The following is a 24,531-nucleotide window of genomic DNA, read 5'->3' as shown; positions in this document are numbered from 1 at the left end:
CCTGTCCTTGGGTTTTATTGGCACGCTCTGCACTGATTTTAAGCCAACTCCGAGCAGGCAGGCGTCTGAGCCCTCAGGTGAATGCCATCAGTTACTTGAACGTCTTCACAAGTGATTTCTGGTGAGTTTAATTCAGACAAAGGTAGACAGAAGAGCCTATTGTAGAGCATTCTGCCACCTTGACTGACAGCAGAAAATCCCAGCGGAGCGAGCACAAACCAAAAACAGCTTTCACACCACTTCATAAATGTTTATTATTAATCCAAAACAAACATATATTTATACTGTACAGTTTTTAATTCCAGTAAATAGACAAGAGTCACAGTATGTCGAAAGGTCGATCGGAGAGCTGGCTTTTGAATGTAAATATATTAATAAGAAACAATACAAGAGGACAACTTCAGTTACGTCATGCGCTTGATGTTTTTGGCCGAGTGTGTGCAACAAATCGCACCAATAAATGTTCAGCATCACAATCTATCGATTGCCTTCACTGCAATCAAAAGATGTGGAAGCATGCCGGTTTAAGACAACAGTGTGCTTCGAATACAATGACAAAAAGGCCAATAAACCAAAATTACAATATGTACAAAATATTTTGATCTCACCTGACAGGAGCTGGAAACTGAGCGAGAAAGACACTTTATTAGCGTACACAGTTTCCTTTATAGTAAAGAAATAGCATTAGTACCTTGGCACCAGATAGCTTTAATCCTCGATACTTAACCCAGAGAGTTCAGGTGGACCCTGAATGAACAGGTGCTCTGATGTCCCCGGGCCGCACTAAATCCCTTTGAATCCTTTGGTTAAAGTCAAGACTCTACAGCAGTCCAAACCAAAAGGTAACAAATGAACACAAAACAGTCAGCATATCAATTTGTTCATTTACAGGTTCATAATTGGAACAAAAGTCTTAAACGGGACAGTCTATGTGCTTGGCTGTATTTGTATCGTAGGAGAGATGAGATGAGTATTTACTGTGCATCCGCCCTCAGTCACAGGTCCAGTCTTTGCAGGATAAAGTCATTAAACAATCAACAAGGGCTCACAGGCAGAGAATGGCAAACTGGCAGCAACCAATGGAAGCCCATTATCGCCAGGAAAAGATGAAAATTATATGAAAAGTTATGCATGATACAAAAAACTATGCATCAAAGTAAAAATTATGACATAAGTCAAACATATGAGACATTAAATCAACAAGTTTCTGATCATTTTTAAAATACTAAGTCAAAAGTTTGCCTTTGTATTGACGCACTAAGTTTATGAAAGTTGGCACTGTCATTTATCTCTGAATTGTGACTTATTCCAAATTGAACTTATTAAATGACGAGTAATTAAATGATTAATAATAATAATAGCTAAAGTTGATTTTTAAGTCTCATTCACAACTCGTCAAATACCAGTGCTTCAGGATTGTAAGTCGAGTTGGCCGCAAACCTACTTTGACGAGTTGGTAATGAGACTCAAAAATCAGCTTCTTACAAACAACCTGTAATTCTAATTTAGGTCAAAGTTCTTTTTAATCTGTCTTGGTAAAGTCATAGTTTTACTTATCTCATAGCTCATTATTTGAACTTACTTAGTCTATTTCTTTTCCTTCTTGTCCTTGCGGATGTGAGCTTCCATAGAAACCAAACTACAGGGTGAAAACAGTTTGCATTGCAAATGAGTAACATTCAAATTTCAGAAGATTCAATTCTCTCTATCCACGGCAAACCTGAGGAAGGTCTGTCCTCTTCTTTTTCACTCTCACTCCTCAGCTCTGGCACTTCTCTTTCCAGTGACCCATTTCTGCTTCCTCCTCCTCCTGCACCTCCTCCTCCTCCTCCTCGCTCTCTGCCTGCCCTCAGCTGGTGCAGTTCCCTCTCCAGCGCTTCATTGTGGTGATACATGTCTAAGTAGCTGGCCTGCAGCTCCTTCTGGTAGCGGATGACCTTGTCCTTTTCTGTCTGCCATGTCCGCCTCTCTTCCTCAAAAGCCATGGCCTGGGCCTCGCTCTGGCGTCGCTCCAGCAGGAGCTCTGCACGCAGACGCTCCTCTGTGGAGCCCCCGCACCCTCCTGCAATGAAAAAAGGTTCACATGGCTTCAACTACAGTCCAGCAGAGCCGCAGGGGAAACCTAATGAGAGACGTTGGCTGCTTTTTAAATTTGCAGAGAACTCTGCTCCTGACCTGGTTAGCCGATAACCTGATTTTGGGTCCAAGCATGCAAACGTCATAACTCAAAATAAGCCAGACAAGCTCCTGCTATGTTGATAAGAAACCCAGTTTACATAGTCTCACTTGCTGTGATATTAAACAGACATCAGCTTGGCATGTGGCAGGCTACTTTTTATGACTTTTCCAAGACGTGACTGAATGTTTATCTGCTGAAACTACTTTTGAGTTGCTTTTTGGAGAAGTGCTGTGTCAACAAATAACCTGGCGCCTCACCATGACTAAACTAAGGCGTAGTCACTTAATCATCAAGCTTTGTACAAACATTGCTCATGACAATGCGTACACACAAGTTAGAGACGGAATACGTAAACTACCTGTTGCCCCAGCTGCAGGACTCTCTTCGGCTCCTTTTCCATCCTCATGAGCGGTCTGAGAGGGGCCCTGGCGGCGCTGCGTCCCCTGCAGGACGAGCTTCAGCGCATCTATCTGGCCCTCTTTGTTGCGCAGCTCTGTGCGGGTCTCCCTGAGCTGCGTCTTCAGCTGGAAGAGCTCGCTCAGCTTCTGGGTCACCTCCGCCTGGGAGTCCCTCAGCTGCTGCTTCAACAGCGATATCTCCCCCGACTTCTGGCACACCTGAGAGGGGACGATTCGTGGTAAGGGCCTCGTTGTGATTATTTTAACAGGACTAACAAGGAAAGAATTCAGTTATCTCCACTGTCTCCTGTAATTACTACTTTTTAACAGCTCCACCGCTATAAAGTGTCCCTCCCCTGTCCTGCCAAGGCCTTACCTCCCACTGCGTCTCCTCCAGAGTCGGACTGGTTCGCTTTACTATGGCTCCGGCCTCCTGGCTCCTCTCTCTCTGCAGGCTCTCGAGCTCCTCTTGAAGCCGGCTCTTCTCCTGCTGGGCCTTGAACAGCTGCAACTGCAGGTTGCGCTGCGAACGCTGGGCATGCTGGGAAACCTGACGCAGCTTGGCGGCATACAGTCGTTTCAGCTCCTCCACCTCCTTCTCCCACAGTCGCTGTTTCCCTTCAAACACCTGCATGCGGGGAGCAGATGTGGGTCAGGCTTCAAAAAGAGAGGCGGATGGATGTAGAGATTGATGGCGGAGAACAGACAAATACAATGAGAGTCACCTGAGCGATGGCGCCCTCACTCTCATCCAGGTTTCGTTTCATCTGTTTCAGCTCATGTTCTTTCTCAACCAGGCGCTCCTCCAGATCCCGGACCTGGAAAAAAGACAACATGTCTGTAATGTCTGTAAATCATGCCGATCTGCTCATCCTCCCACCCCTTCATCCATCAGTCCATCTGCCCACGACTCACCACTTCCTCCACGGACAGGGAGAGCGTCCATTCATAAGGAGGTGGAGCCTCCCCTCCATATGGAGCCAGGCGGCTCAGGGTCGCCATGCTCCGACACGCCATCTCCCCGATGGCCACGCCTCCTGATCCGACAGCCTTCGGGCTCAGCGAAGTGCGGTCCAGGGAGCCGATGGTGTTGATGTGGCCCATAGATGCACTAGGGTATAAAAAGAAACCATTAAAATCTCCTCCATAATCACTACCCACACAGTCATTAAGTATAAAATACCAATTATAGCAACTCTTCTTGTTCTTCTTGAATATAAAGCAGAGCTGAGACAACAATGTGGCAGACCTGATGTGAGCCAGGTGTGGGCGGAAGGGAGGCCGGTACGGCGGCAGGCTGCTCATGGAGTTATGGCCCGAGTCTGACAGGTTATCATCTTCCTGGCTCATCCCACGCACCGAGGAGACGGCCTACATAGTCATAATTATACAGTTATTCATCACTGTGAAATTAACAAGCTGGGAAAAGATTAATTTTAGTCACAATCGTGGCTCAATAAAAAGCAGATCGTGAGTAGGTACTTGTTTTGCTTCTGTAATCAGTGTTTAAAGACTAGACCCTGCATCCAAAAACTACTTCACTTGTTCCCTGACCCATCGCTCAACTTTCAACCAAGTTTAATGGAAGTCTACAAAAAGGTTTCAAGGCATTCTGGTCGATCTCTAGTTTTAAATGTGTGTAGAATCGATTAGAAATAAGGGTACGTATGCCCTTTCACTCTAATCTTGGATATATTATAAAAAGATACCTTGTTGCCACTGGATGTCGTTGGTCCTCCATGGCGGGAGGGCGAGGACGAGGAGGAAGAGGTGGAGACAGCTTTCGGGACATGGGCGTAGGCTCTGCGCAGCCCGTTGGAGAGGCCATGGTCCACGTCCTCCGACTTGGAAGACGGATAGAGGTTTTGCATGGAGCTGAAATTTTTGGGCGTGACAGGCTTGAAGGCGGAAGACCTGAAACGAGCCTGGAGAGAAGAGCCGGCAAAGTTCAGGGCACTTTTAAAGGATGCAGAGATAGAAGAAAGTAGCTGGAGAGAAAGACTTTGCTCACCACACAGAGGGCTGGGCTACACAACATAAATCACTATGTTTCTATTAAATCAATACTGCCTCACCCTCTGTGTTTTTAACGTTGATCAATTCAAGCAAAAAAAACGGCGAGATCTGACTGCTGCAATAAATTCAGAAACACAGCGGGTGGCAGGTTCTCAATCTACGCTGGTGAGCTGGAAGAGATTTAAAGTTGATTTATGCTGGTAACAGGCTACGGGGGCGTTGCAACCTGCCGCTGGAGATGTACAAATGTGACGCTGATCAATTTAACACAGCCCCAGCGGCCAGTCACTGGCTGTTCAACAGTTATAGAAATTCCTCGATGGGGACGTCATCCATCTACATGAATAAATCGGGGAACGAGACCCAATCCTCCTCAAACCTACTTTTTAAAAATTCTTTAACTTAAAGTACCCTCCAGATTGAATACTTCTAAGATTTCCCTGAGCCTTTGAGTTCCCTATTTTACTCTGTGAGTAAAGTTCTTTCCTTATTAAAAAATAAAAAAGAACTTTCTTGAATTCATCTTTTTTTGCTGAACGGTATTTACCTTTTCATACTTGGCCCCACTTGGCAGTGAGTTTTTTGTCAAGTCTACTTCGGTGCCGTCTTTATGGTAGACCTTGGCGTACAGGTTGTCCTCTTCACGTGCAGAGCTCAGCCCAGAGATGATGACCTTTTTGCCGTCGCTGCTTGGGTTTGCTTTAGGCTCTTTTCTGTTTGGAAGCACAGCGGGGTCAACGGAGGTCATGCCCTGTATAGTTTTATTGCACCTTGTGGACCACTTCGCCTTCAGAAGGTGCATAATGTGAGGGCATCTAGCAGCACTCACCTGGTGATGTTGAGGTAGTTGAGAAGCTCCCTTTGGGTGAAGCCTTTCTTCAGGAGGCCGTTGGTCTGTTTGGGTCTCACCTGGGGCACCGCACGACTGCCTTTAGTCGGAGACACGTCAGGCCTCTCCACCAGACTACCTACGCTTCCCATGCCGCAGCGGGAAGCGACGGGCTGGGCTGGGAAAGGGTTACGGAAGGTTTTGTTAGGGCCTCGGGTCAGAGGAAGAGTCTGGACTGAGGTTGCCATTGGTTACAAGGCTCTGAGGGGGGGTGAGGTGCTCTGTAAAAAAAACAAAGGTAAAAATGAGCTTCTCAAAGGAAAATTAAGTGATGGAGGGTAGATCTGTTTATATTGATGGTGGCCAAGATGGCCATGCTCTGGATGGCAACATATTGTTGTTGGCTTGTCAACAAATGTCAACGGTACTAGATAAAAAGGGGTCAGCAAAGTCATTAGGCTTTATCCTCCTGGGACTATGAATTTCACGGTTATCCAATCTATAGTTGCTGGAGATATTTCAGTCTCGAACAAAGTGGCAGACCAGCCAACACTGGCACAGCTAAACTAATTTAGATTTGTATCTTTTCTCCATAAATAAATGCACCTCTTTCAACCCGAGTGGATGTTGTTCTCTGAAGGTAGAGATTGAGCTAACAGACATTTCATCAGCTGCGTTTCTCTCTACAGACAGCTGTCTCAGAGCACAGCTAGAACAACTCAGCTTCCCACAGCACAGCACTTCACCACAAACAAACACGCAAACTGACCTCCCTTAAAAACCATTTCACAGGAGAATAATGAATGTAAAACGATGTATCCAAAGAGGACACATTTGAAAATGTTTATTTCATGATGCAGTCAATACAGCATCAGTCTTTCCTCTCAGACACTCATGTTATCCTGTCCGAACAGCAAGTCAACAGGATCACGTGAAACATGTTTTTTAGGGCAGCATATGTCACATCACAATCCTGTTACGTAACTCTGATCCAACGAGGGATCAGAAATCAGACAGAAATGCTTTGGTAACAACTCAATCAAGTTCTCCAGCGGCTTATTTTGTTTGCAAATGCCCTGCCTCATGAAAAATCTCGCGTAGCCAAATGTACCGATCACGCAGCGTGTATACGTAAGTCTGGCCTGAATACATCTTAAACAGATACGATGGCTGTCTGCGTGAGATTCCTGTCAGTCACAGCAGGTGGCGTTTCTGTGGAGAAAAGAAACAATGCAAGGATGAACATTTTCTCCCCTGCTTTCACAAAACATGACCAGTTGCCAAGTTACCCCCACACCTACCTAACAGGCAGTATTGTTTTGTCAACTCCAGTTTGAGCCTTGTCGGCTTTACGCAGCAAATCTCTCCACAACCTCCCCCCCCCACCACCACCATCGTCTGTCAAATCACCCACATATCCCCCTCCCCTTTTCGTCTTCTCAGACAACCTCATTAAGGTTCACTATTGATTTCACCCTGTTGACCCCCTCTCTTCCCGTGCATAAACACCCCCAGCAGCCATTAAACCTTCTTCAGACCATAAAACACACAAACACGCCCCAGTCTTTCCGACTATAAACACGAGGCAAGTTCTCCCTTTGTGCTCAGACCGCTCATAGGACAGGTAGCGGTCCAAACCACGAATACTGCTTCTTTTATAAAATATCTTCAATACTGAACATTTCTCAAACCATACCCTGAATCTTAAGATTAATTTCCTAACTTGTAGGAAAACATTGTTTTGAATTAATTTAATTATTTCATGAAAACAGACCTGAGAGGCTTGAAAGTTGCTTCAGATGGGTAATCTATCCCAAAGTAGCTTTCCTTGACAATGATATCTGATTATTCTGAGAAATTCTAAGGAAATCATATATCTTATATTTGAGATGCCAAAAAAAAGCAACAAAAGTCTCTTCTGTAAAAGACATGTCGTCAGGAGATCCGACTTGAAAGCGATAAGCACACATGAATGCTGCCAAAGGATAATGTGTATCGAATCATTTCTTTCATGAAAAGAAGCTGTTTGCAGGTAACTCAGATCATGGAGTGTCCTTAAACGCACCAAGAAGATAAACTCTCAAACTGGCAACGCTGGCTCCTGCGCTGCTATAGGGCCTGTCAGGATAACTACATTATCGACCTATGGATGTATGTGCTGACTTCAATATCTCCCTACAGCGTTTGTTTACATAAGAATGTAACCAACAATTTAGCCAATATGCTGCCAAGATAAACAATTTAAGACTTGAACGCAGCACCTTTACGCATTTTTTCCCCCCCATTTTATCTACTGTTGTGGGGCTTTTTTTTATTTGTTTTATTTCTTCTTCAGGATGTTGATGAAAAAGAATATTTTTTTAGCATTCCAAATTCAATGTCTGACTATTATTAAGAACTGAAAAGTTATTTGCTCTTTTCGAGGTTGTACTTGCATTATTATGTTATAATATCATCATTATATCAGTGGCACACAATGGTCTTAAAATGAGAATAATAATAATGTATTGCAATTATTTCTGGGAAAACATATTGTCTAACAACATTAGCAGTAAAGCCCTAACAAAACTTTATGGAAAAATAAAGCAAACACTAGTGAGAAGGACTGATGACATATCCTAAGGTTCAGGTCTCTGCAAGTTGTTTTTTATACAACAGGGAAATAAACTGGACTATGTTGCGGCCTGGAAGGTACAAAATCAAGCTGCTTTTCAATATGCAACATGCATAACCCCAGTATGTCGGTTGCTCATGAAGATTTTGGCAGGTGCATGGCTGCACGGGGGATCAAACCGGAGTTTGTCCCAAATGATGACTGGGCCGCCCTTCCACATCTCCGTCAGTTCTCAGTCTGTGCGTACTCATGACACAGACACACCACCTCAAAGCCATTTGTCTCTCTTGCTGTCACATCAATATACACTACTTGTGAGCACAGACTCCCGCAGTGACACTGTGGCATCTCCTCTTGCTTCTAATACAATACACATTCATCAAGTGCTTTGCACTGCTGGCCTCTACAGTTATAACAATTATGCAAATGGTTAAAATAGGCAGAGAGAGCTGTGCAAAGGCAGCTCCAGCCCACTCCACTCAGGGCTCTCCGCCAGGCTGAGATCAAAGCAGCCCAAGCTGTTCATGTTTATATTCATGAGGTACTGTTTCTCCCAATGTAAAACTTTCCACTAACGCATCCGGCTCTTAATAAACCAATAAAATACAGGCTGAACTGAGGAGAGACTTCAGATAGTCAACGATAATGAATATAATCAAGTCGAATGTGACACTCCTTGAACAACGTACTTCTCTGGTGCTGTCAGACCAGGAAGTCTTTGTGTCCCGTGTCAGAAGACATGATGGATATGAGTCAGTGCAGGTCACGCTGAGCGTGTATGTGTTTGACACCATATGAATAAGTCATGAGTACACCAAACCTAAGGGCCACTGGCCAAGGTCTTACACAGTATTTTTAGGAACAGTATTTTACTCAGTTTGTATCATGTATCTGCCAAAGACATGAGGGTACAATCGATGCCTGACGGGAAGCTGGGGTTGAAATGAGGGCGGGTGAGGCAATTCCTTTTGGATGGACAGGAGGGCAAAAATCCTTTTAGGCAGCAACCACAAATCTCGCAGGACTGAAGAAATCTTGCATCCGGTTGTTTTCCATAATTGCCTTCTAGTTTATGGGCCCCGAGTAAACCAGGAGACACAGCAAGATTTACAGCCCAGCCCCGACTAACCAAGGGGCCCTGAAATGCAACACACCTTCCTAAATCACACACGACACATACACACACACACACTGATCAAAGCAGTACTTCCTACCAGCCTTGAACAGTTGTGGTCTAATTGAAAAGTGCTCTGTTCTTGATTTATGCTTCTTTCAAAACCGTGACAAGCTTTTTGCAAAGCTGCTAACTCTGATCAAAGATAGAAATGTTCGGCATCAGTGTATCAAAGTGCCTCTTCATCCCTCTGATTCTGTGCACTTGTACCATCATCTGCTGCGCAGGTTTCGAATATAAACTGGAAAAAGTAAAATTAGTACACTGATCTACTGACTTGATCTCATATTCATCTGCCTGCTGAAGGTTGCCGAGCATCATCAGGGAGTGTACAGTTTATCTTGAAAAAGGAAAGGCTGATACCGAATACTGCAATTCCCAAACTGGAGGAGGTATCAATATTAAATATGCACACTAAAGAGGAAAGATGTGAAGAAACATGCCGCTGAGCGCTGTGGGTCTCTACAGGCTTCACTTACAGTGAAGGTTTTGGCTTGTGTGTTCACAGGACGATATCCTAACTCATCTAGAAAACCGTACAACTGCCAATTTACTACAACCACAAAGGAAACAAAGCACGGAGCCCTCAAGAGGAGTGTTTCAAGGACGCTCTCTCCCAAAATATTATAATCAGGTTTCCTGTGAGGAAAACAGAAAGCTTTCAATGGAATGTTTGAGCATGAAGAGGGGACATTATAAGCCCTCTGAGACTCACAGGGGTCAGCGCTGGGACTGAGGCCGAGGGAGAGAAGAAGGACGGGGAAGCCAAATTCCACAGATGCTTCGCATGAACACAAGCTCGGGCTCGTCAGGTTTTTTAGATGCACCAAAACGCTCACTCCCACGGACGCTCACTCACACTTGTGTGCGCGCGGGTCACTCGACACAGCCCCGAAAAAAGCACAACGTGCACGGCTCGCGGGCTCTGGATCCTCTCGCCGCTCTCTCTCCCCTGCTCCACGATCAAAGTTTGTTTACGTTTGTGGGGTAACTTCGCAGGTTACATCTACAACTCCCACACAGCGCACACTCTGTTACGTTATGTAAGCCCTATCAAAGCCGTGCCCGCTCGTTTTCGGTTGTTAGTAGTGTAAAACACTATGGAGCGATTACCAAATCAACCACTCGCCTTATCTATTTTAGACAGAGCCGCAGTATTGTATTTAACTCCTACTCTGATAGCCTGACAGCCCCTTCTTATAGGACACTGTCTTTAGAAAAAAAAAAAAAGCAATGACAGGATGTAATGAGTGTTTGACAGATGCTTCTGCCACATTTAAATAACAAACCGAAAGAGGAGCACAATATTCAAAGCCTGAGGCCAGGTTAGTGCACCTGTGAGCCTGCAAGCTACATGCTACAGTTTCAAAGTTAGGCCAAAGATGCTTATTGTATTGTGATGCAGAGATTTTTACCGACGTTAGCATGCTAAAAAGCCCCTAGCCATTTATGTCCTTATAATAAACAACACCAACACTCCCCCAGTGCTCCAAGCTCCCAGTCCGGCCAGAGTCAGCTGATAGGAGCACTAGCTGCATGGCTAACTGAGCTAACTAGCTAACAGCAGCAACAATTAGCAGCAGTTAGTGGTTACCCTGGTGATTTGCTGCTGCCTCCAATGTGCCACAGGTGGCCATCGCAACTTTAAATGCTGACGTTTCGCAGTTAATTCTTGCCGTTTTTAGTCCGAGTTAAATTTTCTTTAGAAATACAAAGTTTCATTGATTGAAGATGATGAGAATGTCGATCATTGTGCAGATATTTAGTCATAAACCAAAAAGGTGACGATGATGATTGTGCTACATAATAAGTCCGGGGATCATTAGAGTCACAGGGATTCATCGATTGGGAGCCATGAAGGTCTGGCTGAAATTTAACAGCAATACATCTGGTACTTGTTGAGACATTTCCGACCAACTGACACGGTAGTTCCTTAAGATAGCGTGGCTGAAAAGGGACTTTCAAACAAGCTAAAAACACCCATCTTAATCTTTTCGATATGTTATTCAAAAGATGAAGATCTCATCAAGTATCTCAAATAATAATAGGCACTATCAATGAAACTGTGTCCTCCACAGAGCGCGCAAAATAAAATGCATTTAAAATCGAGAGTGACTTTGATCTGATATCACGGCGCTCTGACGGTCTAAATCTGTCAGCAGCAGCAGGTAAAGCTGTGCCCGGGGCCGAGAAGGAAGGAGCCATCCCACTTGTGAAGCACCTCCACCGTCTGATTGAGTCTTACATGCTAACGTGTAATGAGTGAGTATGTGAGAGTGTCTCTTGCTGTCGGGCATGACAGCAGAGGAGCGCTCGGCAGCAGCCTTCTAATTGTTAGCAGGTTATTCATTATGGATGGCAGACGATCAGGAAGACAGACTTCGTTCCTCTCCGCAGACCCTGAGGCCATTCAGGGAGGGACGTGGCGCTGAAAAGGAAGGTCATGAAACGTTCCTTCTTCTGTGCGTCTGAATGCAGTGTTTGTGTCCCATGGAGTCATAAATCAGTAAAATATCTGACGAGACACGAGCTTCACACAGACAGAACTTTGCATAAAAGGTCGACTTTCATTTGGCGACACTAGAGACGAGGAGCGGTCCCTCTGTGAGACGTTGAACGTAACTCACTGGCGGTTAGTTGTGGTGGTGCTTAAGCTGAAGGCCCAGTGTTCACTCTCACACTGTCTTCATTGATGACGAACACTTGAGTCTTTACAGAGGTCAACAGGTCATATTTAGTCATGGCGATAGATACAGGGCGCAATGTAGCACGCAGACAGTAAAGAGCGGACACAGACGTTTCATTCTAAGTTCTGACATGGGAAGACCACCACATTTTGGGGAATAGTGGTGCAGCTTGTACGAGACTATACCGCTCTAGACACTCTGAACTCATGGCGAATAAAATATTAGTCCAACTATTCATCTGGCCCTGTACGATGCACCAGTATGTGTTATGAAGCGTTATTTTACTGCTAATGAAATATAATTAAATCCTTAAAACAAACAGTTGCTAAACAGCTTTCCATGAGCGAAATCACTGTTGTCACACATGCAAAACAGATGCAAATAGATTTTAAGTGTTTCAACAACTGAGTATCTCTCCCATCAGACACAAATAACACTTGCACTTTGCACACTAGTTGGTTGGTTGGTCAGCAGGATTACACAAAAACCTAGAGACTTGGATGCAGGATGGGTCATAGTCCAGAACAGACCCCCTTAACTTTTGATGTGGATCCAGAGAAAAGAAGCGTATCCTCAAATAACTGAGTATAAGTAGTCTGTCTATTACACTTACAGTATATTGGACCTCTTGACAGATAAATCTTTATTAAATGACATTTAGTCGACTTGAGCTGGCTGCTTCTTTTGGATAGACGAGGGTCCTTAAATTCTCATTAATAATTTTCACAGTAGCCGCCATAACAAGAGAGAACCTTGAAACTTGTGACCAATCGGGAAATAACATCTTTCAGGAGCCCTCAAACTCTGTTAAACGTCTCACAGTCCTGATCATGACTGTCCGCCTCTGATGGAGTCCACTAAATCAGCTGTCAGGACCTCCTCTGAGGCGGACCAGCTGAGATGGGTTTCCTCTCTGCATCTGTTAGCCTATTGATGGCGGTCTGCACACCGTGCTTCAGCCTTCACCGCCTCTGCTGACTTTACAGTATGGTATTTCTGCACTGAATTCAATTACTAGCTCTGACTACAGTAGCTATGTCGGGGTTATCTGGGGTGACTGGTTGCGCTAATGTTTCATGGAACTTTATTGATCTGGATCTGACTGATGTTACATAAGGCTGCTTTGGTGTGAGAAGATGTCACCCCGGGGAGTGTGTTCACAGGGCCCCCCATCTAACTACCAAATGTATTATTAATGTTATTTATAGTTTCTCTCTTCCAACAGTACAAAGAGTCTGTTTTGTTAAATCATCAGAGTCTTCAATTTGTGGTGAGAAAAAGGATTTATTGCATAATCCCTAACATTGTTTGGATGAATGCCTTTATTGATCTCGCTGTGAGGTTACAAGTTCATCCTCTATGGCTGTGTGTGTGTGTGTGTGTGTGTGTGTGTGTGTGTGTGTGTGTGTGTGTGTGTGTGATAGAGAGAGATTAGTCCTTGCAGCATAAGGATAAGTACCTGACCTCAGTGTTGTTTTAAGTGACATCCAATTGCCCTTCACTCTCTCTCTCTCACACACACACACATACACACACACACACACACACACACACACACACACACACACACACACACACACACACACACACAGGAAAAATGACAACTAATCTACCCTGAGTGGTAAAAACAACATGGCAAACAATTACATCTAATACTAGAGGTAAATCTTATAAAAGGCAAATATCCTTCAAAACAGTGTGTCTCAACACTATCCATCTATTCAGTCAGGACAGTCAGCGGCACCGAAAAAGAACTGACGGCGTGAAAGAGCATTTTAATTGAAAAAGACAGACATGAAGGAAAATCTGGGCTGTCCTTGAAAAACACATCAAATACAAAAGATATTGAAATAAAATGTCATTAATTTTCCAGTGAAACTTTCCTCAGTGCCAATACTTGTTTCAGCGGCAACGCAACTTTTCCAACGCAAATGTTTCAGTGCCAGTGTTTCCTTTTTTCAGTGCAACTGTTGTTTTCAGTGCCAAACTTTACTGTCACAGGTTTAGCCTTGTAAATCCTGTATTAAGAACCTGGGGGTTGAACTGGAAGAAAATAAGTTTGCTAATTAGTTTGCTAATCCCTGCCTCCCTTGGTTATTGGAGCTTTCTTTATATTCTCGCACAGCACGTAGCCCAGGCTAGGCATTGCCAAAGGTAGTCAAGAAAGAGGCTATAATGGTGCCACGTATACCACTCAAAGCTTCTTGGATTCAGATAAAGGAACAACAAGAAGAGTTTCGGCTAAAGCTAGTTGTTGTTGTTTGCATTAGCTTTGTTGTCTTTATGATTGTTGCTTTATTTTAGGTTGCCAACTTTACACTTGGCCAGGGACAGCGGATGAAAACTAACTTTGTGGCTAATTCTGACATATCTGAGGCTAAAGCTGCGTGATTCTGGTGAAGCTCAGCATCCTAACCAGCTTGTGATCCATGTAGGCTAGAAGACATGGAAATGTTTTTTTTGTAGAGCACTGTAGGAGCTAGTCAGTCCGAGTATTAACGAGGAAAAATGTGTTATTTAGTTCTAAGATAACCCTGGATGGATGATTAGCTTAATGTTACTTTTACGGGACTTTGTGAAGAACCAAATTCCTGAAGAAAACCTGTATTTCCTTGGACCCTGAGACAAACAACATAAAGCCTGGACATAAATATAGTAATATTCTACCTGAGACATTCAGTGTAATTCAAAGTGATGGACTACAAGTAGCCTTGAGAGGAAGCCTCTCTATACTGACGGTGCAATATGGACCAGTTACGGACGAATTTTGGCAGAAGTTATTGGCATTGAATATTTTCTTAATTTGAAACATCTTGTTTGGATGACGATTCGGCGATATGTTCAGCTGTTAATATATGAAGGTCAGTGCCTGTCTGGGACGATGAGCGTGCTATAATCAAAACCCAAGCATGTTTACAGATTTTTTTGTCTTGCCATGATGTCACCGAGAAAGTCCACAGCATGCGAGAACAGCGTTATGCAGAAGTATCGCTTCATCTAAACTCATTGGAATCTTTTTGAGAAAGCAAACAAGACAGAACGGCACGCTATCAATCTCACCTAATCTTGAATGCGGCTCAAATTCTCTGTTTGGTTTCTGTTCACCTTGTCCGCAAGCAACGCCTGCACAGTGTTTGCCAACTGCTGCTATCAGTCTGTGAGTGAGCAGAGGTTCAGAGTGAAGAATGTAAAGGGAGAGAGCGATGAAACTCACATTCCTCGCATTTCTCCCTTGGTAATAATTAATGTGCCTTCACATTACCCATAAAGCACTGATATGGGCGGAGTGGTGGGCCTGTTTCCCTGCCCTGAACAACAACTAAACAGCAGCGTCTGTTATCAAAAGCACCTTGGTTCCCATGAGAGCTATGTTGGTAATATTAGACATTTAATGACTCATAATTCTACCACATAATCAGATCCATTCAGTGTTAAATTGAGCTGATAAAGACGAAAGGACAGGAGCTAGCTTCTTATTAAATTCATTATGGCGGGCCTCTCTTTCTCTTTCCTCTCTGTGGCTTCTTTGTTTCCTGGAGCGGTTCATGTAGGAGTCACTGTTCTGTGATTACAGCGATAGAAAATTGAGTGGTTCCCGCATCGACCTACACCTGAACCAATTCCACTTAACGGCTGCAGTGAACGTGCACGCATCCATTGACGCACACACACAAACACTCACACACACACACACACACTCAATGTGAGACCACACACTCAGCACAAACACAAATGGGAAAATGTGTGGACTTCAGCTGGAAATCGACTGGGAGTCAGAGGAAGATGCTGATGTGGATTGACCCACGGTATGACCGCCAATTTAGGAATAGATAAGAAGCTTTACAGATCACGTCCCAGCAAACTTTCTTGTTTGATCTCAACTGCAACGTAACATCAGCAGGCTGCGTTGTCAGGTAGTAAACACTGATGCTGCTGACGCACGATGATGCCAAGTCAGAGGATCAGCACATTTTTTTACTCCCGTGGTGTTTTCTCTGTAAATAAAGAGTCCGAGGAGCAGAACAGTGAAAATCAGCTTGTTCGGGGGAACTATAGTCACAAAACGAGAGAATTTCACCTTGCGCTCGTTTTATACAATCAGGAAGAACAAAAGCAGTCTTGTTACCCAGCTTGGATACAACTCTGAGCCATGAATAGCCCTCAGGGGGAATTCCAGTGACACAAATACACCATCACATTTGCAATCATCACGGAAAAAAAAAAAAACACGGAAAAAGAACACGCGTAATGGAAAAGAGGGTTGATTGAAGAAATCAAGACGCTCAGTGGAGCAGAAAATCCTATATATATTGTTCTTTAAGCACCATGTGGCTCCACTTTTGGGACGTTCAATAATTAACAGTGAATTAGCATATATGTTCTGAGCTGCTGGGAGTGAATGTGGAGGATGCGGATGCTGCTCAGTGTGACGTCATTCACCCGGGAGAATAAACTGAGTTAGCTAATACCAATTCAACTCCACAGCAAACAAACATGCCTGAGTAATTAACAATCAGGCTGCTTTGCTCTTCTCTTTGCAGCTTAAGCTCTTCTTCGACAATGTAGCCTTAAAGCACGGCGAGTTCAGAGAGCGTTGAGCCTGCCCGGCGCGTTAGTAAGTCAAACTTTTGCCATCAGCAAGTGGAGGAATGTATTAAATATACACATACAGGTTGGACAGGTTTCTTGCTTTGATCAGAGTCCACTATCACGCAGCAGACTTTGGAGTTGAGGCACTTTCAGTATCAAAACACTGACTTTTCCAAGCTTGAGAGCAGACGGAATAATACGATCACATGAGACCGACACAGGTAGGAACAAAAAAAATCACATGTTTACCTGTTTGTTTGTCCACCTGAAACGTCACTTCTCTGCTTCTGATCCCATGCTCACTCTGTTTGTCTGTCTTTCTGACTCATGCTCGCGCTACTGATTATAACTGCCGCATGACTTCCTGTTTCTCATTCTTCGATGGCAACAGGGAGGTGTGGATGGGAGGGAGCTGCCTGGCCCTAACCACTGACCTGCGGGCCACCAACAGGATTCGCTTTGCACGGATCTAAATAGACGACTAAGCTGATCTTAAGCCGGGTGCTTTCAATCGCGACAGGAGGGGTTTACCTTTGTGTTTTATATATGAAACTGGGAGAAATCACTAAGTTGACCTTTCACTTTCCACCTAGAGAGCCTCGTACTTTCCTGCTCACCCTACACCCCTCTCCCTTATCCCTCTCTCCTTCCCGTCTCACCTGCTCATCTCTTTGTGCACTCTGAGCCCTCTCAGGGGCCTGTGTGGTCGGACTTGTTCTCCCAGTTCCAGAAACAAAAGCCCCACATGTGAACCAGCCTTCGAGGCGGTCAGTCCAGACCCTGCCCTGACATAAAACCCAGCCTCGCTGGACAAAAACCGGCAATGCAATGTGTGTTGTTTGCTCACGACTACGAGACAATAATGAGGGATCAGAGTTTGGTCGAGACAGACAGCAGGAACACAGAGAAAGAAGGATGGGGGTTTAGAAAAACAAGACGGCGCACATAAGGAGCAAGTGGAAAATGAGAGCGCGTGGGGGTTGTCTCAGCGTGGACGTCTGGACAATAGTCTGAGTGTAAGTCTCCCTTACTGGACGGGTTCTGCATTATATCGCGTTACATAACTCAAACTGGGGACACTTGCATCGGAGGAGGGAGAAAAGAGAGGACATTGTTCTCCACTCCCTGACCAGAAGAGAGTGAGTCCTTTCTTCTTTCTTCGCCGTGCGATGGAGGGAGTAAAGGGGGTATCTGGACTTCTTAAAGCTGGCATCAATAGGTGGGCACACAGGAATCCCGGCTAATAAATCACCTTGCCAACCAGAGATGCACAATATAGAGATTGGCAAACTATTAAAGGCATTCCAGAGCAAGAATGCGATGATTCGTGGTGCTCTTTTGGCTCGCCCGGTGCAATTTCAAGAAAATCAGCTGAAAAATGAAAGGAGGGGATAACCCCATCAAAGCAAGGCGGCCCAGTTGACAACACTTAAGCAGGTGCCGCCGTCCCCCTGTCTTTACCTCCGGGCCCCACAGGCATATCCAGTCTCAGATTCCACAGATTCTCACTTGTAAGTCTCCCAGCTGGCTGAAGGAACAGCTCCAACAAGAAATCTCTGGGAGCCTGTAAGAGTGGTCAAGGTGGTGTATGTGTGAATGGATGTAAAAATGGCAGCAAGAGGAGGGAGGGCAGGAATGCCGGGATTCAAAGATGGAAATATGAGGCAGAAACAACAGAGAGGAACCATGCCGTACCTGTCGGACTAGTCAACTAGATGAGACAACAACCCGGGCTAGACTCATTTCCTCTGCCTAAGCTCTTCTGGACAATAACATTACAGGAAGCTACGAGAGGCACGCTGGATGTCTGGCCCGTGAGAAATAACATCATCCTGGGTACTGGGACAACCACCTGAGCTCGGTGTGTCTGTCAGTCTGGAATTTGTTCTTGACAGTTTTAAATCCTGTCAGTGAGGATTCAGAAGAAGCTTGCAGAAAGAAAGAAAATAAACTAGAATGGCACTCAGTAGAGCAACCAAGGCTCAATCAAGCCTAATCCAATATCAAATAAAACATATTGGAATCAGCTAGATCCAGATATTCATTTGGATCCACATCAAATTGTGCTCACTCTTAGATGCCAGCCCACTTTATTTATGTATCTATTTAATCTATTTCCAATAAAGCTGATTTGTTTTCTTCAGACACAGCTAGGCTAGCTGTTTCCCCGTTTTTCCCTGTCTCCAGTCCTTGTGCTAAGCTAAGCTAATTGGCTGCTGACTCAAGGCGCAAATGTAAGAGTGGTATCTATCACATGATCAAGCAAATCTGCATATGTATTATAAAACTGTCAAAATAGTTCCTTTAAAAAACAAACAAGCTCAGGAAAGGATGAGAGTGAGCTTTAATCCTTGTTCCACTTCTGCTACCTGTGTGACCTACATGAGACATGCGCGGGTCACAATGAATGACTGCAACCTTTAAATCCACCGTATTGATTTTCATGTAAAAGAACAGGACGTGACAGCAAACTGAAATGCTGCTGGAGAGAACGGAGCAGCGCTTGCCTCGACGACTGCTACCGCTACACCCAGATAAAAATAAACCACAATGCCCACTTGCAGAGGAGGGCCTTCGACTCGTGGCCTTTTGTTCTGCAGCGCTACAACTCTTCAGACTAAATAAAAGAGACAAGGGCCAGGTACTCTCTGCACACAATTCATCCCAACGCACATGCAGGGTAACCATTGCTGCTGATATCTATAGAAGGCAGGTGTATGCGGGGGCTCCTCACGGGGGAGATAAGCCCGATCAATAAAAACATAAGGAAAACGATAAGCCTCAGCAGAGGTGAACACACCACGGCTGACTCACGGGGGAAAGAAGAAAACATTCGTTAGCAAGACAATAGTCCCGGGAAGAGATGCTGCCAGAGTTAGCGGCTATTTCCGTCTGCCCTCTGAGTCAGTCGGTGACATTTAGAGACAATGGTCCCAGCATGGGGTCCCGTCCGCCCTCCTACACTGTTAGACCTTTCCCCTCTGAAGGTCAAGGGGTCCCACTTGTCCCAGGAGGTTAAAACTATTGTTCGGCGCTCAGGTGGCGGGTCAACCAACCAGTAATAACACAGGAAATCCTGAGTGCAGTAGACTTAACTGTGATTAAATATTAAGTATACGGTGGGTCTGGTTCATCTGGCAGCACAAGAGATTTTGATTGATAGAAATAAGCATGTGGGCCACAGAGCTAGCTCCTCATTATGCCAAATCCACCCATGCATATTCACACTTACCACCACACCATACTGTAAATCACCAGTCTGCAATGTTTTGTTCTCTCCGCGAGTTACTTTGTGGAAAGTTTTTCTCAAGCTGAAGTCTGTTTCCTGGCAGATGATGAATATAAAAATGAATACAGAAAGTTAGTTAACAGTCGTCTAATTTGTGTGGCAGAAAGCAGGTGTTACGCTTGCAGGTGGAGAGAGGATTTATATTTAAAGTGCACGGATATAGCTCTTTGGATTACGCGAGGAAAGCAGAGAAAGCTTACTTGTGTCGACATCAGACATCTCAGTTTGTTGCCAAAAAAACAAACTGCCACCTTTGCTCAGATGCCTGCATGCTGTCATGTATCATCAGTCTGTGATGTTCATATTCAAGCTGTTATTTTGTGATCACAGGGCTTTAGCAGACTCAGTTTTCCTGCCTTAACCTGCCTGAACAACTTCTTCCAAGACAGAACTTGGCAATATTGACATTAAAGGTGCAAGTACAAAAACACATTTTAACCATGTTGTAAGTGTTTAAGGGTGGATTCAGCTTTAAAGTAATAGTAAATGGGCTCCATGTAACAATTTAAAACAATTTACATCCATCAAACCTGGTTTCTGAATCATACTTTTTCGATACCAATGTTATGAAATGTGTCTTAATACTACATTACATTACACATACAGGTGGTGAGCCCCATTTCTGGGTGTGACTTAGTGTTTTTTCCTGAATGCCTCGGGACAGCCAATCACCAGCGCTGTTTGATCTTGACACAACAAGAAAGTTGCATGCCTATTGGCTCACTGACGCCGATGAGATTAATTCCTCAGATATCAACATTTGGTATCAAATGAGAAGACATACCCAGCCCTGGTTTTAAGGGGTCTCACGTAGCATCCCCTTAAGTTATGACGCTGTAGTTTTATTGCAGTTCAGTTTTAAATCTGGCAGGTGTGTATGTCAGGAATGGCGCCACACAACTCAACGATCAATCTTCAGCTGTAAACACCTGCCACCTGGGGATAATTATTAACTTGGGCATGTTCTCTGTCTTGTCACTTAGAAAACAACTCCGCAACTTGACCCCGCTGAGCTTGTTTCTGATAAATCGATGTTTCACCGAGGCTAATTACCACGCGTTTGTGTGTGCTGCGCGGGTCAATGTGATTAAACAACCGATTATCAAGCGCAGAATTGCGTAGGACGTATATTTTCCTGCAGCTCCAAACACGCATGAACACTTTTGATTCTACTGACAATAAAGCCATGCAACGTATTATCATTTACTGTGATAGCTTTTAGCTAATGAGCCTTACATCCTACAGTGGCAGAATCCAGGCAGGCAGCCCGGGCCAAGTCCCACAGTGATTTTCTTAACCCGGCCAGGCTTTAATCGCCGCGACAGCCGGCTCAGAATGTGTATCAGGCCCGCCACAGGCAGAGGAGTGAAAGCTCTAAGTAGAAGAGCACGACACTTTCTCCTCAGACCGATCAGGCATGGCCTCGGCTATAAAGAGTCTACGAGATGAGTGCAGACGGGAGAGAAAGAGAGAATAGGGTAATGGGATAAGCCCGAGATTAGGAGAAAACGGGGAGGGGAAGCGGAGGAAAACCTGAGGCGAGAGGAGTGTTGAGGAGGGGAGACAGTCCGAACGCAGCGAGTGTAAGAAGGGCCGATTAGTGTTTGATTAGCTGGCTGGCCTGAGGGGAAATCTCTGTCCACCGCCACAGTGCCATTGTGACCGCTCTCTCCCCGCCCGCCACACCATCTGCTAGACTGCAGTATGCATGACTGACCTGCTGTGTGCTTACACGCAACAACAAAAAGCCTAACAGTAGACTGCGCTGTGGTTCACAGTGGTGACAAGGATGTTGGGTTAATTGGACTCCGATTGGGCCAAGTGTTTAGTTGTTGTTCCCTTTTTGTATTTAAGATTCACATCGGGCCTACCGCCACACTGTGGGAATCTGGAGGCGTGGAGTTTATCCAAGTTGACTGCGCCTGACAGAGAGGAGTTAGTATCCTCCTCTCTTTGGGTTAGGCAACACTTAGCAAATGGTCAGCAGACATCTGACTGTTCAGCAGAAGTGAGTGTTTCATCAGCTGCCAGAACCCTAAGGAGATACATGTACACACTTAACATATACACACACACGCACAGGGGAGTGCCAACAGCCCCCCGGGAGCTCAAACAGCTGAACGAAGACATCACATCAGCTGTCCGGCTGATTCCTCTGTGGGAAGAGCAGCAAAGAGACGGACAGACTGCGCTAATAGGGTTCTGTCAAAAAGTCTCTTAGTAAGCTCTCGGCGAACAGACGCGTTCTGTGATGATGCGATTTACAAAATCAAATGTTGCGACGCTTATGCCAATGTTGATAATTTGGCTATGATCAGCTAGCTGAGATTAGATTATGACTTGGTAATAACCCTAACCTTCTTAAAAGCTCAAAATGAGGACATATGGTCAAAACAGGTCATCAGATCTCCAAGTGGGGTCTTTAAATTGTTAATTTAGCGAGACAGAAAGCCAAGAAGTCATGTTTCAGCACATGTTGCTGTGTATGCTTGATAAATAACCTAAATCTGAAACTGATCATCAGAATGACCCACAATTGACACAGTTCTAGAAGCTACAACAGCTGATTCACTTCATGGTAATGCAACTTTAAAGGGTCAGTTCACCCAAATCACAATCACTGTCATACTACTTTTTGAGTGGCATCTAGCCACTGAGGTTTGGCATTCATCCCTTAAAGCTGCTGTAAGCTTCGTCGTGATTTGCTCTCCATGTGTTCACAAGCAGACAGGACCGCCTCTTTATAGAGTCCTCTGTCCTGATTGGATAAAGTGCGCAGGGATACCAGAAAATTGAATTTCTCTTTTACAGCACGAGCAGAAAGAGGAGAGACATGGGTGACTGACCAAAGACTAAAAACAGTGATTACTGTTGGATTATAGAGCTATTCAATACATAATATGTAAAATACATCACGTACAGCAAAGGGGCAGTTCACCCAAATCACAGATACAACCACCTTCTGTTGGTATTGAGCCATTAAGGTTTGTGATATTGACCTGATTGTCGATTTCTTTAGTTGCACAAATTAAATTATTCCCTTCTCTGTTTTATTGAGTCGTTGGCAGAAGTTCCCAACTCAAGTTACTCAAAAGCTCTGCACCAAAAACTGGAGCTATCTGCATGAGAAAATACGATTTGTTTTTGTTCTCTTTGTGCGATTCTGGTAAACTGACTCTTTAAACTGTTGCTCTTTCCTGATCTCAAACAACCGGAGCGAGCACTGCGCTATGCGATGTGTTTTGGCGTGTTTTTGCACTTGATGACGAAAGAGGGCTGTTGGCCAAATCTCATCCCTCTCACATCCCGACTCTCAGTCACCTCTGTGTCATGAGAAAGTGAGCGGGACGGGACGGAGAAATGCATTTTTGTGCGGTGACTTCAACCCGAAACAATACTTAAGCTGTCATCCAGCGATCAGTCACACACATTCACAGGACACAGCAGTCTATCACCCCTCCATCACCTCTGAATTATCCTATAATCAATGCCTAAATTACAGGAATGGTTACCAACGCAGTCTCCGACAACAGCTCGCGCGTCTATTGTCTCTCCATTGTCGGATGGCTCCTCCACATGCGTCAGCACGACACCCATAACCACCGCACTCAAAGGGCTTCTCCTGCAACGCTTCATGAGTCCTCAGGTCAGAGGTCACCTGTGGCCTCTGGTCTCCACGACGACAGCCTGGCAGTCCCCAAAACTCTCCACCCACACACACACACACACACACACAGGCTCTCTCACACACAGAATCAGCTTTTGTCACCCAAACTCATGTGCATCAAAAGAGACCCTGGAGGGTGAGCTTCAACCCAAACATTTACAGCCGTGCAGGCCAAACACTGCAGTGGAAGTGCAGGAGACCACCATCGCTGCAAAGTGGCAGGAAATAAATGGCTAAAAAATCGCTGTCCATCCATCAGCCTCCTCCTCCTCCTCCTCCTCCTCCTTCTTCTCTATCTCACACACAGTGGAAAGTGTTGCAAAGGCCAGGAGCATGGTGAAAACACATTGTAAGGATTAACCCTGATTTAGAGACTCAAAGATCTGTGATCCACCTTTAGTCCACAGGCTTTAATCTGCACCTCCAAGCACGTCCTCGAGTTCAGCATAAAGTTTTTGAACGTGCCACCATCACGAACAACAACGAACCTCATATGAATGTTGAGAGAGACAGAGAGAGAGAGACAGAGAGAGAGGTTTGGAGCTCACCATGTTCTGCACGCAGGACATCTCTGGGACCAGCTCCGGGACTCTGCAGCAGTTTGGCGTCTCGCTGGTTATATAATGAAACAACGTGGCTCCGCAAGATATTTTCCAGGACTTAGTGCGGAGCGGCAGACAGTGATCAGACTGCTGGTGGAGGGAGAGAGAGCGAGAGAGAGAGAGCTAGAGACACAGAGAGAGAGCGAGAGAGAGAGAGAGAGAGAGAGAGAGAGAGGAGCGCAGACTGGGACAGTCTGTTTTCCCTCTCGGAGGTTTGAACAGCGGAGAGCAGAGTGAGAGGAAACATGAGAGGCAGGGGAACATGTGCTGCTGTCCCCCCGGAGACTGGACTGACACACTTCAGGATTGGAAGTGGGACAGCGCCATCTAGCGATCAGACAGGCAGGTGCACCGAGTGATGCAGAGGCAGTCGGGAGACACTTGTCACCACATCAGCGACGACGGATCAAGGGCCCAAAACTCAAAGGTTTGAGTATTTGTCAGGGAATTTTCAATACTTATTACAGACCTGTTTTATTATTATTA

At 45.0% G+C, this 24,531-nt stretch overlaps 1 protein-coding gene across 2 annotated transcripts; it reads right to left on the bottom strand.

Moving 5' to 3' along the window:
- Positions 1-229: 229 nt before the first annotated feature.
- On the bottom strand, positions 230-24,267 carry n4bp3 (NEDD4 binding protein 3). Of its 2 annotated transcripts, none has more exons than XM_030395856.1 (10): positions 23,992-24,267; positions 5,423-5,703; positions 5,141-5,306; positions 4,287-4,502; positions 3,827-3,948; positions 3,493-3,688; positions 3,303-3,395; positions 2,954-3,205; positions 2,538-2,796; positions 230-2,062 (listed from the first exon to the last, which is right to left on the bottom strand). In XM_030395856.1, the coding sequence occupies exons 2-10, from the start codon at positions 5,668-5,670 to the stop codon at positions 1,680-1,682; spliced, it is 1,935 nt and encodes a 644-aa protein (XP_030251716.1). In that variant the 5' UTR covers positions 5,671-5,703; positions 23,992-24,267; the 3' UTR covers positions 230-1,679. The 2 variants fall into 2 exon arrangements, with proteins under 2 accessions (XP_030251716.1, XP_030251717.1); XM_030395857.1 differs by lacking the exon at positions 23,992-24,267 and adding an exon at positions 16,737-16,846.
- Positions 24,268-24,531: the final 264 nt, after the last annotated feature.

The sequence above is a fragment of the Sparus aurata genome, chromosome 18 (assembly GCF_900880675.1).
Source record: "Sparus aurata chromosome 18, fSpaAur1.1, whole genome shotgun sequence".
In the NCBI taxonomy this organism is placed as follows: Eukaryota; Metazoa; Chordata; class Actinopteri; order Spariformes; family Sparidae; genus Sparus; species Sparus aurata.
Note: the sequence above shows the minus strand (reverse complement) of the source record. Positions and strands in the feature narration are given on the sequence as shown.

Excerpts from the sequence above, each read along its gene's own strand:
- n4bp3 (XM_030395856.1), bottom strand. The coding sequence starts at position 5,670 with ATGGCAACCTCAGTCCAGACTCTTCCTCTGACCCGAGGCCCTAACAAA. Across the intron at positions 5,307-5,422 it reads AACTACCTCAACATCACCAG|AAAAGAGCCTAAAGCAAACC; the intron begins GTGAGTGCTGCT and ends GCTTCCAAACAG. Across the intron at positions 3,689-3,826 it reads CCACACCTGGCTCACATCAG|TGCATCTATGGGCCACATCA; the intron begins GTCTGCCACATT and ends TTTATACCCTAG.